The 14,430-nt window shown below is 34.6% G+C and overlaps 1 protein-coding gene and 1 long non-coding RNA gene across 3 annotated transcripts; one reads left to right on the forward strand and one right to left on the reverse strand.

The window, feature by feature from the left end:
• The first annotated feature begins 3,482 nt into the window (after window positions 1–3,482).
• Window positions 3,483–7,103, forward strand: LOC104606267 (threonine-tRNA ligase 2). Of its 2 annotated transcripts, none has more exons than XM_010271371.2 (4): window positions 3,483–3,640; window positions 6,591–6,633; window positions 6,689–6,813; window positions 6,891–7,103. In XM_010271371.2, the coding sequence occupies exons 1-4, from the start codon at window positions 3,566–3,568 to the stop codon at window positions 6,996–6,998; spliced, it is 351 nt and encodes a 116-aa protein (XP_010269673.1). In that variant the 5' UTR covers window positions 3,483–3,565; the 3' UTR covers window positions 6,999–7,103. The 2 variants fall into 2 exon arrangements, with proteins under 2 accessions (XP_010269673.1, XP_010269674.1); XM_010271372.3 differs by having other exon boundaries at window positions 3,484–3,640; window positions 6,722–6,813.
• A 1,901-nt stretch (window positions 7,104–9,004) lies between these two features.
• On the reverse strand, window positions 9,005–12,730 carry LOC104606268 (uncharacterized). Its single transcript, XR_016083013.1, has 3 exons — window positions 12,509–12,730; window positions 11,212–11,288; window positions 9,005–9,805 (listed from the first exon to the last, which is right to left on the reverse strand). It is a non-coding gene; the product is annotated as an uncharacterized LOC104606268 (long non-coding RNA).
• Window positions 12,731–14,430: the final 1,700 nt, after the last annotated feature.

Below are 14,430 nucleotides of genomic sequence, written 5' to 3' on the forward strand. Positions count from 1 at the left end.
TGACTTAGATTGGGCCGGCCCGTCGGGCTACCCATTCTATTAACAGATCTATTTGTGTTAATGGCTGATGTGAGGCACTACTATTGGTTAAACTGAGAAAAAAAAAAATCTCTTGTGACCATGGTTAAAACAAACTAGCGTTTGAATCAAAACATCAGTCTGGTCGGAGGCTTGGATCAATTTTTTTTTTTTTTGTTAAACAGCCCCTAATATGGCCATCATGATAAAAATTTAAAATATGCATGAGAAAATTACTTAAACATCTCATGAATTATTTGACAATCACTTAACTTTTGGGAAAATCTATGATGCGGAAAAGATATGTAGGGGTGAGCAAAAAATAGAACTAACTGAAACCGAACAAAAAAATTGGTTAATCGAACCGGTCAGTTCAGTTTTGGTTCGGTGTTTTTAAAAAACCGAAGGTACCGGTTCAGTTTCGATTAACCAATATAGAAAACCGGCGGTTAACCAAACTGACCAGTATACATATATTTCTATATATTTTATATATATTTATGTATATTATATATATTATATATATTTTATAATATATTATTTAAAATATAATATTATATATTTATAATATATTTATATATATATATATTTATAATATATATTGTAAAAATTAAAAAACCGATGAACCGATGGTTAACTGAATCATGACACCCCTAAAGATATGGTATGGGAAATAGTTTTGACTAATCAAAACCCATTCATGAATTTTGAGAAATAACACCTGATTGGCTATCACATTTATGATTCCAGTTGACTGGTCAGAAAATTTTCAAATAACATATGTTTTTCATATCATAATCGAATTCTGTTTTTAGGATTAATCACTACTTGACACTCCCAAAGGGGTCATTACTACAGCATCACATCAACAACCTTTAAGTAATCACATACAACTCTGTTCTTTTCTTTTTTTACAAAGATGATAATATCAGGATTCGAAACCGCACCACTGCTGGAACAATTCGTCCAGCGTACCAAGCTCCTCCTCAATTGGTACTTAAACCTTCTTTGGGTTTTAAGTTTTAGCCCTAGAGAAAAGTTAGATATGGGAGGTATTTTGTATTTGCATCTTTCTTTAAGAAGTGAAGGGAGGTTTTCGTTAGGGTAAAAAATCGGGGAGGTTTAAGTGATTCTCAGATAACTTAGGGGAGGTTTAAGTAAAATTTTCCCAAGGCTGGAATCTTTTTGTGTTGTCTCTTAAATCAAATAAACCAATGTGCATCCTACACGTGGCTCATTATTTAGAGTATAATGTATTTTTTGAGAAAAAATGTCAATTATTTGAATAAAATATAAAAACCACCCCTGACTTTTTAGACAATCATAAAAACCTCTCATGTGTTTTCATTTTAACAAAAACAGCGTTTTGAAAAAGAAGATGCAATTATCTCCTTGTCCCATATGGAAAACGCTGGCCTACTGCATTTGTTTTTTTATGAAAATATCATTTTTACCCTCATATCTATCAATTCATATATAAATTTATTAAAATATCCCAACATATATTTTAACTTGTATTTACACATTCCAAGGCAAGAGAAAGACATTTCGGTGGTGTTTTAAATTTATACTTGAATTGATAGAGATAGGGTACAATTGGTATTTTAAAAAATCAAACACATTAAGTGTATGTTTGGTTCTGTGGGCATTTTGTGATAAGCGTTTTGATAAACACTGTCATGTCATCGCCAAATCAACATTTTTCTTATCATGTTCATTTGTACACCACCAAGAGCTTCACTCTAGGTAGCTCTCACTCTAGTTGCAGGTTGCCTTCTCTATGACAATTCATACATAATATCTAAAGCCCCCAAAACCCTAATATTAATAAAATAATAAAATATTAAATTGATAATAAGATAATAATAATAATTAAAATTATAATATATTGATAATAAAATAATAAATATTAAGAAATTATTAGTAAAATAATAATAAAACAATAGTACTACAATAAAATATTAATAAATTAATAATGACAGAAAATATGTTAATTATTAAATATAATAATAATAAAGTATAAAAATATTAAATACAATATAATTAAATTAATCATAAAATAATAATAATAAAACATTAATAATTAAATAATAAAATGTTATGAAAGTAAAAATAGGATAATAATAATAAAATAAGAGTATATTAATAATAAAATATTTGTAAAATATTCATAAAATAATAATATTATAATAAAATATTAATTTATTAATAAAATATAACAATATAAAGGGAAAATTCCCGATTGGTACCTTGCACTTTGGGCCTAGTGCCACTTTGGTCCTCAAACTTTAAAACATGACAATTTAGTATCCGAACTTTCAAAACGTACCAATCCAATACCTACTATTAACTAGCCGTTAAGCGGCATTTGAAAATACACAAATACCCTTTGAGTGCCATCTAATTCTCTTTATCAACCATCCAAACGTTGACAAAAAATGAATAGTCATAAATCTTTGCCTCTTTTATTCATGAAAGTTGGGTTTCGAGTGCCATCTAATTCTCTTTATCAACCATCTAAATGTTGACAACAAATGAGTAGTCTCAAATCCTTACCTCTTCTATTCAAGAAAGTTGGGGTCACGTCTGGTGGGCATTATGGTGACCCCAACTTTCTTGAATAGAAGGGGCAAGGATTTGGGACTATTCATTTTTTATCAATGTTTGGATGGTTAATAAAGAAAATTAGATGACACTCGAAGGGCATTTGTGTCTTTTCAAATGCAACTTAACGGTATGTACTAAATTGGCATATTTTGAAAGTTTAGATACTGAATTATTGCATTGTAAAGTTTGGGAACCAAAGTGGCATTAGGCCCAAAGTACAAGGTATTAATCGGGAATTTTTCCTAATAAAAATATTATTAAAGTAATAATATATAATGATATATTAATAAAATATTCATAAACTAATGATGAAAACTAAGATATTAATTATTAAATACTAATAAAATAATAATTATATATTCATAAAATATTAATAAAGTAATAAAAATAAGGGTAAAATACAAATAAGTACCCTATACTTTTGAGATAGTGATAGATAGATACCTTGAACTTTCAATTGCAATACTTGAATATCCTGAACTCTTAAAAATAGACACTAGGGTCCATTGGTTAGTATTTTGTCAGTTAAACATTACATAATCTAAAAAATTGCCCTTCTCGTGTATTTTTTATATCATTCTATAGAGTAAAATCATCGTCAAAGAATGCCGTCATCCAAAAATTTAAATATATTATTTGATGTCTATGCGAGAATGCGTGGAGAGACGTTTGATTACTTGAGAATGATCTCAGAAATACACAAAAAGGGTATTTTGGAACTGAACCTAAAATATTTTTTTCTCGCTGCCGGATTTTTTGCAAATAAACCTATCTGCGTCGTACAGGTAACTCAATCTAAAGCAAGCAGTTTTGACGAGGGTATCCTCGTAATTTCTGGCAAACTCTTTGACTTCAAAAGTTCCATACTTCCATTCGTTTTAAACGGCCGCGCCGTTTTCAGTTGAAGTCGTTCTGTACCAGTAAGGTCTGGTGTCGAGAAATGACGGAAGCAGAGAAATCGAACGATCTGAAGGAGGTGTTGAAGCCCTTCTATCAGAGGGCATCTGAAGCTGAGGTTAGAGGACACCATCTTCTATCCCCTCCAATTCCTTTTCTCTTTCCTAATTACACATTTATTTTCTCGAACCACTTATAAATTTTTAGGGTTTTATTTGTTGTTGAATTAGTTTTTCTGTTAAGACCCATAAGTAGGGTTTTCTCAACAAGTAGCTTCTGTTCTATTACTTTTTGTTATATGCTGGAATCTCATTTTCCTCTTTTGGTGATGGAGCGAGTAACTGGGATATGGAAATGGTTGCTCATGGCGCTAAAGGTTCTAATTTGTATTACATGAGATAATAGGCAATGGATTCCGGGAAATGAGATAAAATTTGGTAATTTTGATCTTAATGAGGCAAAGCACAGCCGTTGGCATTAGGTTTTCTTTTGGAGACCTTTTTTTTATGCATAGATGTTATCTTTTAACTGATTTGGATTTATATTTAGCTTTAGATGATCTGTGAAAGAAAGAAAAATGCTCTGTTTTCATTCAAACTGTTGGTATATTGGAGAAGCAGTAACTTTCTAGGTTGTTGTTTATACTAGAAAATAGCTTTTCATAAGATAAACAGAAGTTTTTTTTTTCTCCTTTCAAATAGACTAGTAGAGGGTACGTGCCATAAACATGATAAAATTTAGAGGTTCATTAAAATATAAATATAATAGCATGAAATACTGTCTAAGCATATTCACCATACAGGGAGGTGCTGAAGGTAGCTACTTTTTCCATTTATCGTACTCATAATATTCTATTTACTTTACTAAAATTGTTAGACAATGCAAAGTTGTTCCTAAAATTGAACAAAAGGGAAAAAAGTAAACTACATCTGGATATGGGTTCTGAATCATAAAAGGAAACAAAATTATTAACTTAAATGGAGTACCATGATTGTCAAGATACTCAGTTTGTCCCTGTAATATCTAAAACAATGTGGCACAAGTTAACAATACAACCAACCCAAGTTAAAGCATAAGTTTATGTAAAACAATGGCACATGTAGTTAAATTAATTGTTCATAATCACATTGTCTTCAAATTTATACAGTTATGCCCATCCCTAATAAGTAAACGAGTTCTCTTTATATCTGCTCTTGGCTTTTATAATATGTTACAACATTTTTTCCTTCCAGGAACAGAAGTTCCTCAATGTGTCTTCACTTCTTTCAGTTTAAAGGTCAAAAGCTCTAAGAAAATGTAGTAGAATGATGATGCTGTGCATTAGTAGCAACATTTCTCAATGTAAAATTTCCAATACCACTTTCATTCTGGTGCAAAATCTAGAAAGCAGCCTTTAACAAGCATATTATCAGCAGCATTTTTATGTACAAGCATAAAAAAAGAGTATTAAAAGATAGCTATTTATTTCTTTCCGCATTTTTTTATAGTGCTTAGAAGTTCCTGCATATTTTGATCTTAATACATTGCAAGGAATTCAGTATTCCTTAAGATGTTTTCCCTTCTGATTTCAACAACTATAAGAAAACTTAGTAAAATAAAGCTTCCATGCATTAGTTCATTACACCATTCTGGTGTAAAAGAAGCTTTTGTGAGCATAGTTGCATATTGTTAGAAATACTTATACGTCTGCTATTTTTCTTCTGCTTATAAGGTTCTGCATATTTTGAGCCAATACATTCCGGAAATACATTTTATTCCATCAGGATTTCTATTTCTATGTTTCTGAGACTTGCATGCAGAAACAATATCTTCAGAACAGTTGCATCAGAGTCAACTCGCAACTATTAACATTTAGTCACTGGTGTTCTTTCTTGGTTGTGACTCATGAGTTACTTTGCCAGTGATGAATTGGGTTTATGATCTTATTCTTTTTCCACTAAAGCACATTTCTACAATCCTCTATGGTTCCTTCAACCTCTTACCTAGATGATTCCCTGAAAGAAGCCTGCCAGATCTTGCAAACTACATAGCTGAAGCTTGAGGAAAAGAAAAAAAAGAAAGTAGTGATGCCAAAAACCAGAAGATTCTTTTTCCTTTTCATATTTTCAGTTTGTCAAAATTGGATTTTCTATTTGCATGACTGCTGAGTAGGAGTTATCATGATAGTTTGTAGAATCAATTATATATGTTATCTAATTATGTTGAATTGGTTCTTATACACTAGATTATATTGAAGTGATCCCTTTAAGTGGGAATAATACCCATTTATAAAAATTCCCACTCTCCTATCTTCCTTTTTCACTCACCAATATTTTCTTAGATTTATGCCATGTAATTGCTTTTTTACTTTTCTTTTGACCTGTCCCTTACAAAAATATTTTGTATTATATGATTTCCTTGCTAATGTGTTTTCTTAAGACTAGATATATAATGATAATAATTAATGTGTTGTTGTATAAACTATTATGAACTATGATGTAGGGCAAGCTTCTGTTCCAGGAATCCTGCAAATTACACTATGCAGGGGTGGATAGAGTTAAAGCATCAAGTAAGGTTTAAGGACTTAATTCCACACAAGACAACCAACAAGTAAACTCGCACTAAGGATTTTCATGGCAGCACTTAAAATCTGAAGCGAAAAATAAAATAAAAAGAATTTTTGGATTTCGAAATGTAATAAATAGGATTTTATATAGGCTCAAAATAGTGCAAATTCTGAAGGGAAACCAGCTAATATGAACAACCCATACTCATCCCGATGAGGCTGATCTCATTGCCCAATCAATTTTGTTCAATTTGACAATTAAGAATATTGGGCTAATTATTTAGGTAGTGTTGTTATTTAGTTGTTAGAATTGTTTGGCCAGGTCCATTTTTTGCTAAAAAATATTGAAATGGTTCTGCATTTGGTTAAACCCTACTTGTAACTTATCCTGTGAAGACCATACAATACATGGATGAAAAAATGTTGCATCAATTTCCTTGTGCACTCATTGGATTAATTTTATGAATGGATTGAGAAAATGAATGTATTTCCTGTCTGATTAGAATTTTTGTTTTCACTGAAGGATCGACTAGCAAGACTTGAAAATGCACTTGGTGACAAGAGAGGTAATTTCCAATCCAAGCTTTTCTACTCATCCAACTAATTTATTGGAAAATACAGGTAAAAGCTTGTTTGGCTTCATCATTGATCCAGATTCTGGAAATGAAGAATTATCAAAAATTGTAAGTGAACTCCAGTCAAAGCTAGATGAAGTAAAAGCAGAACAACTAGCTGAGCGAGAGAAGGTAGGGCTTACTTTTTGTTGTGTTTGTAGATTTCCTAGGTGATGAATAAAACTTACATTTGCTCATGATGTGTATAGGCTGCAAAGGAGATGCAGAAGCTGACTGCTGAAAATGCAAAGCTCCAATATCGAATAACCCATCTAGTCCGATCATTGAGGGAGGCAGATTGCAAGTTGGAAAGTTAAATCTACTAACTGTAGTTAATGGCACTTGAGAATTTGTTTCCTGCTTTTCATCATGACAGGAATCACAGTATTTCTTTAATCCTAAGACATCATTGTTTAAGTCTAGTTCAGTTTTTCCATGGTTGAATCTGTACTTGCCACAAACTGTGATTTTTGGGGGGGCAGGGGGAGGACTGATTTCCTGGAATCTACACATCAAAAAGATCCTTAGAGAAAAATGAGTTGGACAGGAGCTAAACAGAGTTGGATGTATGAATATTTGTTACTCTTTACCTTTACCCTCATTATGGGAATTTCAGTGGCTTGGAGATGGGGTATGTAAGAAAGTTATTGCCGGGGCAGGGCCACCCTGACCCCAGTACCGAGTCTTAGCAATTTTTAGGACTTGAAAATTTTAGTTTGGGTTGTGCTTGGGCAATATCTTGGCCCAGACTGAAGAGCCATTCTGAAGTACACGCATGCATGTGTCTATAAAATAGGGTTTTCTGTGTGCCCCCATGTTTATTTTGTATGCACCCCCTTACATTTATTTATTTTTTATCAACAACCCTACATTTTCTGATTTTGCATTCTCCCCTTTTTTTCAGATTGACTACTTCTGCCCCTGTTGTTAGAAGCACCTTATTACTGTTGAACAACAAACCTTAACTCACATGAAATTCGTTAGGGTACAAGAGTTCATATTTGATATAACAGTCTTAACAGTGTTAACGGTAGGGGCATGGATGGGATGCAATCAATCCATAAAATTATATATAAGAGTATAAATGCAAATTTTGAAAAATGGAGGGAGAAATACAAAATTACAAAGATATAGGGAGGGACATGGATGCAAAAAGCCCCCAAAAATCTGCAAAACGGTACTATTAGGGGTCGTTTGATTGCACTTTTAAGAGGTCTGAATCTGAAATGCTGATTTTCAAACCTCACACTTTATTTGGTTTTACCTCTTAAACTTGATCCGATTCTTATTTTCAGATTTGAAAAGAATAGAGATTGAGCTAGCTCTTAACGTGTTCAGAGGTGTTTCAAAGCTGGTGCATAGTCCAAAATACCCTTACAATATTTGGAAATGATGTGCACTACCCCTATCTTCTCGTGCGCTTAGACTTGTTTGGTTTCTCTCTCTCTCTCTCTCTCTCTCTCTCTCTCTCTCTCTCTCTCTCTCTCTCTCTCGCTCTCTCTCGCTCTCTCGCCATCGCCGCTACAAGTTGCAGTGGCGGTTCTCTCTCTCTGCCCTGTCTTCCCGTTTCTCTCTCTCTCTCCACCTTGTCTTCCTGCCACCGTCACTGCAAGTTGCAACGGCAACTCTCTCTCTCCCCTTGTATTCCCAGTTCTCTCTCCTCGCTCTCTCTCGCTCTCTCGCCATCGCCGCTACAAGTTGCAGTGGCGGTTCTCTCTCTCTGCCCTGTCTTCCTGTTTCTCTCTCTCTCTCCACCCTGTCTTCCTGCCACCGTCACTGCAAGTTGCAACGGCAACTCTCTCTCTCCCCTTGTATTCCCAGTTCTCTCTCTTGCTCTCATTCTCTCTCTGCCTTGTCTCCGCCCTATCTTCTCGCCACCGTCGCTGCAAGTTGTAGTGGTGGCTCTCTTTCTCTTCCCCTATCGATTCTCTCTCTCTCTCTCTCTCTCCCATGTCTTCCCACCACTATCACCATTGCTATAACATGCAACAATGGTGGTTCATTGAATAATAATAATATTTTTATTAATCATTAATTATTTTTATATTTTTTATTGAACATTAATTATTTTTATTAAATTTATTTGTGTTATTTATCAATTATTAATTATTTTTATTAACTAGTAATTATTAATTATTTCATTCATTTTTAAAAATTATTTTAATTTCTATTTGTGTAAATTATTAATTATTAATTATTAATTATTAATTATTTTAATACTTTTATAGTCATTATTTTTTAAATTTTAATTGTTTCATTTATTAGTTAGTAATTATTAATTTATTATTTTTTACTTGTATCGTTTCAATATTATTTTGAGGTTGAAAATTATTTTTTATGAGATAATGCAAATTGAACTCAACATTTCTAAATAGTATGTTTTAGGGGTAAAATAGTAAAATCAGTAAATTTCAGATGGTAAAGGGTTGATTCAATACAAACAAACTTATAGATTCAGATCCTCTAAAAAGTAGAAAAGCTTTTATGCCTCTTTTCAGATTTCAAACACTTTTAATAATTTTTTGACTTTTCAGATTTCAATCACCTTAGCTTCAATGAAAGCCATGAGCAGAAGAGCTGGGACTCAATCAACCTAACCACTTTATTTCATGCAGTTTTTCTTAATCGAGGTCATTCAACAATTTTGACCTTGTTAAGGGCTCTTAAAAACAAACTAGCATAGACCAAGCTTGTTAAGAATCTCATCTGAAAAACATGGATTCATGCAAAGATAGCTTGCCATGGTTGTACTACTGCTACTACATAACTGACCTTGAAGATCTTTTACTAAGAAAACAATACCCAACTACTAATGCCCAAATTCTCTCTCTCTGATAAACACAAGGAGGTAAGAGTTGGAATATGAAGACTTGATCATACCTTTACTCTTCTTTTTTCTTTATATTTTCCGCCAATAATGCATTATACTCATCTCGCAGCTTGTTATACTGTTCTCTCAAGGTTCTGAAAGCTTCCTTCTTTTCCTTTGGAATTTCATGGTTGCTAGTTCTTAAACGAATCTCCGTTGATTCGATTTCACGCTTCAGATCTTTAATCATTGATTCCTTATCTTCCAACTCTTTTTGTAACATATTCAGCTCGGACAGATTCTTAGTCGAATCTCCTAACAGAAATTTAAATTTATTACTTCACAAAAGTTGAAAGTCTTGGAAAACATTTCTAGTGAGTAATAAAAGTCAGAATAATTGAGATTGTGACTGAACTGAATGACTTATTATTATGTTTTTTAGTGTAGCTACTATCAACCCAAAATGTCCTTCACCCATGGAGTCTTACAAAAGAAACTTCTCAGTGCACAGAAGAATGAACCGAATCAGAACTCAATGCATCAAAAAGTTCAGATGTTTGAACTGTTAATGAAATGATGGCTTCTTAGGTATATTTGTGTATTAAGGATATTTATTTTTCTTGCAGGAATTGCACCCTAGGGCCGTCAAATTGATGACCTATATGTTACACGTTTGCCTGTAATCTTCCAGGGTATTAAACATTAAATTGGAGAGTTAGGTTTTGTTTGGATAAGCATCACAACTTGTGCTTCTAAAGCACAAAAGCACATAGACCCAATGTTTGGTTTTGTACTGTGGGGCTTAAAAGTGTTTTAGTTTTATAAAAGCAACTCTTACCAGATGCTCAAAATACTTTTAACCTCCCTTTTGTTTAATTGTTTTTCACGGCTTAAAGCTCGACACCAAAAACTTATCCATACAGAGCCTTAATTAATGAAACAAAGATTGGAATTATGGATAATTTCAATGAAGAGAGCTAGTTTCTTGGGTTAAAGAAAGTAGAAAATGGTCCTTTATAGAATGTACAAGTATAGTTGCTGTTGATTTTGAGTTGGGATTGCTTTAAATAAGCACTTATGGGTTTAGGCATATCCAAAATCAAATTGGCTATTCTATATTCATGTGATATAGAAAAACCTGTATTAAAGTTTCTCCATGGAAAAGTAAAAAAGTGTATATTCTAAGAACAAGAGAGACTCAATGAGCCCTACTAAAGGAAAATGCATTTTCTGAATGGGCTTCATTTTGTTATTTCCAATCCCAGACACCAAAAAAAAAAAAACAAATTGAAACATCTACAAGACAACAGTATAGATTTTAAAGCTTGAAAGCAAAATGTGATTGGAAGTGCGTTTTGCAACTCTTGAAAACAAACCCAGAAGAGTGTATTGTTTGTGTGTATAGGGAAAACCCAGAAGATTTTAAATCTGATTGACAGTCATATTGAACGGGTCACATTCCTCCACACCAGTTGGTTGAAAATAACAGAGGCTTGAGGGCCGTGAATCTACTGTATTGTTTATGTGTATAAAGGTATCTTCCCTTTCCCTTTGCCACGTGGCAAATGGGTCCTCTCCTGAAAAGTGTCACATGAAGATAGAACTGAGGAGAGAGTGACGTGGCAAACATGTGGCTTGATCAATTTACCATCCTTACTATATCATGTATATGCAAATCACTGGATCAACCTTTTTCTATATAATGAGAGAGAGAGAGAGACCTGGAAGTGGAAGTAGAAAGCTTGAGTTATGAGAGTCCATGCTGTTGCGTGATCCAACCAAGTAGTAGTAAGAAGCCCTGAAAGAAAGAAACAACTTAGAATGTTAATCTAAGCTTTATTTATGCAGAAAACAAAACTCTGAGTTCTTTCATACATCATTACCTCTCAGCCTCTGTTAATTTCTTCAATCCTCAGCTCTGAACGGCTGAACCCCAACAAGGAATAAGGATGGTTTTCATGGTGTTTTGACTACTGAGAGCTATTTACTTTGCACTCAAGAATCAAGACTTCGAGAAGACGCCACTCTAGCTGATTGCCTTGTTTCTGGGACCCACGGTCTACATGTTTTTTTTTTTTTTTTTTTAAATCTGAGTCCAGTTTTCAAACCCAGATTGGAGGTTGACCCGTTAAGTTTGAGTCTACATGTTGGTCCGGCCAGCCCCGGACCAGTACACTGAACCTTTGAAGTTTGAACTCAATGATATTAACCAGTGTTTTAAGACTCGGACCAGACTAAAAACCGGAATGCCCCAAGGGTCCGTTTTTTAACCGGTATTCAACCCATGAAAACCTGCCAAAACTGCCATTTAACCAGGACCCGGAAAGGCCATCCGTTCCCATTTTTCAGAGTCAAAGTGTCCGGTCCAGGCCGAGTCTTAAAACAATGATATTAACTGGTGCCAATGTAGAACAGATTGGTAGATATAAGGTAAATGGGTAACATTATAAGTTCGGTTCAAGAAGTTTTGGCCGGTTGATGAGTTACCGGTCCAGGCTGTGCTTAGACCGGATCTGAATGTCTGATATTATCTGTTTTTTGGGTACAATTCAAGACACAGTGGGCTATGGGCTGGGCTAGGTTGGATTTATGGAACTTGGATACCCAAATATTGTTATATATAGCTATTTCAGATAAGCTTTTAAGGCAAATCTCACCCACCCCATCCGGGTCACCTGGTTAACCCAGAACTAGTGGGTCATCTAGAGAAATCCTGGTCAATCTTACACAACAACACAGTAGTAGCTACCAAACTGCTTCCTGGGGTTTATAGGTTGAACCGGATATGTACCAAAAATATCGCTACAATAATGTTCAAACAGCTTGGTTGTTACACAACCTACAATTCATTGCTTTGAACAGAGGCATTCACAATGATCAGAAAGAAAAACCCACAAAAACAACATTCTATTAATTTGTTTTTATCGATCAGAAGTAGCAAAAGAAAAACCCTAAAACCAGTCAATCAACTCACTAAAACAAAGATAAACACAGGATCAAATTAACATTCTAACATACCTTCTCTTGTCAAGAACTCAAGCCTCCCAAGTTTCAACTCCCAACTTTCACAACTCTCTCTCTCTCTCTCTTGATTGCTTCTCAGCCCTCTTCTGTGATTGTTTAACTACATATATAGAGTGTTGATACTGAAGCATCTGTGCAGAAAAAGAGTTGATCAGAGCATCTCCCATACAAGGAAACCAAATGAATTCTACACATTTTGGTACGAAATTTGCAGTTCCATTAACGTGAAAGTCTGCCTGTTCTCTCATATTTTTTAGGCCTCTCTGCTCTCTCCTCTCCTGAGTACTTGAGTACATGAGAATCCGAATAAATGAAGTGAGAATGAAAGTTCAATGGTTTACCAACTACCAACACCAATCACCTGACACAACCAGTCTTAGATTTAGGTCGGTACAGTCTGCAGCCTTGACCCGATTAATAATCGGGTCTGTAAGTCTGATAGGGGTGATCAACTGATCATCCCCAGTCAGCCCGGAGTTCCAGCCGGGCCGGGAAGTCCGGCAAAAAGTTTACAGTCTAAGCCCTGCGTTCTGTGTCAAAGCTGACATAGTATCCAGCTGCACACTGGGAATATCTCTTATACACGTATGTTAAATTTATGGGGGATGTTGAATTTCAGTTCTTTCAGAGTGTGTACACAGTTTACTTGCAGGAAATCTTGTCGCTCTCTCAGGCAAGGGCATGGTTTTTGAACCGCCATTGATTCGGACAGTTGGACCGTTTGGTCTGGGAACCGTTCAAACAACTGGTTTCGTTTTATCCTAAACCCGATCCTTGGCCAAAAATTGTTGAATCGGTCAATAAACCGTTAACCCAGGTGGTTGAACTGTTGACCCATTTAACCCATTCAATGGATTTTAACTATTTTTAAAGTTTAATTATTATTTTTTTATTTTTTAATTTATTTTATCAGAATAGACCATCCATTTATAATAGACGATTAAACTGTCGAACAGATGGCCAAAATGGTTCCAATTCTAGATCATTTCTTAAAACATTGGGCAAGGGCTCTACCTAGAATATTCATATACTGTAATATGATACGCGTTGCAGTATCCCTATTGCAAATTGTATCCAATAATCCCAATTCAAATTCGATCCGATAAAAGGGTGTGTAGAATTTGATCCAGTTATAATGGATCGAATATGGATCCAACCCTATCCAATCTGATATGATTCGAAATCTTTTCAATGGTATAAAATACGAAAGTCATTTTTAATTCATTTTATTAAAACTATATAATAGATTGATCATTTTTAGTTTAACTTATTGATGTTATTCCATACCCAATTTGAATTCTAATCCAATAAAATCATATGGATAAGATTTCCAATCCAAATGTTAATCAATCAAACTGGGTAATGTCTTTTTTGATCCGATCCGATCCGTTTGCGGCATGTTTCCCGCAGAACCTGACATGATTCAAATCTAGATTAGGTCCTTTAATTGTGAATCCGGATTTTAGACCCATAAGATTTACAATCACCAATAATAGAAAAATGTTAAATTATTTAAGAATATTTCTTGATGTAGGGTAACCTGGCCCAGCCCACGGACACCAGCTAGGGTCCCGGTCCAGCACGGTGGGGACTACTTTGCTCCCCTCGTATGAAGTTAATAGCGGAGCGCCTCAACGTCCTCTCTTCTCTCGCTGGCCGCCCTTATATGAAGTTCATCGGGGGCGTCTATCTCCACCAACCTCTAGGCAGTTCAAGTATAAATACGGGGTATCCCCCTCTAGGTAAAGGATCCCCTGAATACCATCTCTAACTCAAAACTTAAGTGAAGGACCTTACCTCCTAGGAGACTAGTGCATACGAGCACCCACTTTAGAGCCATCGTCTGCACCAGATCCCTCTCTTCAACCCCCATACTAATTTGATTGTCGGAGTCCTCGCCTCGGGTACCCACCCGA

This window comes from Nelumbo nucifera, chromosome 2, assembly GCF_055504915.1.
Source record: "Nelumbo nucifera cultivar China Antique chromosome 2, China Antique-T2T, whole genome shotgun sequence".
In the NCBI taxonomy this organism is placed as follows: domain Eukaryota; kingdom Viridiplantae; phylum Streptophyta; class Magnoliopsida; order Proteales; family Nelumbonaceae; genus Nelumbo; species Nelumbo nucifera.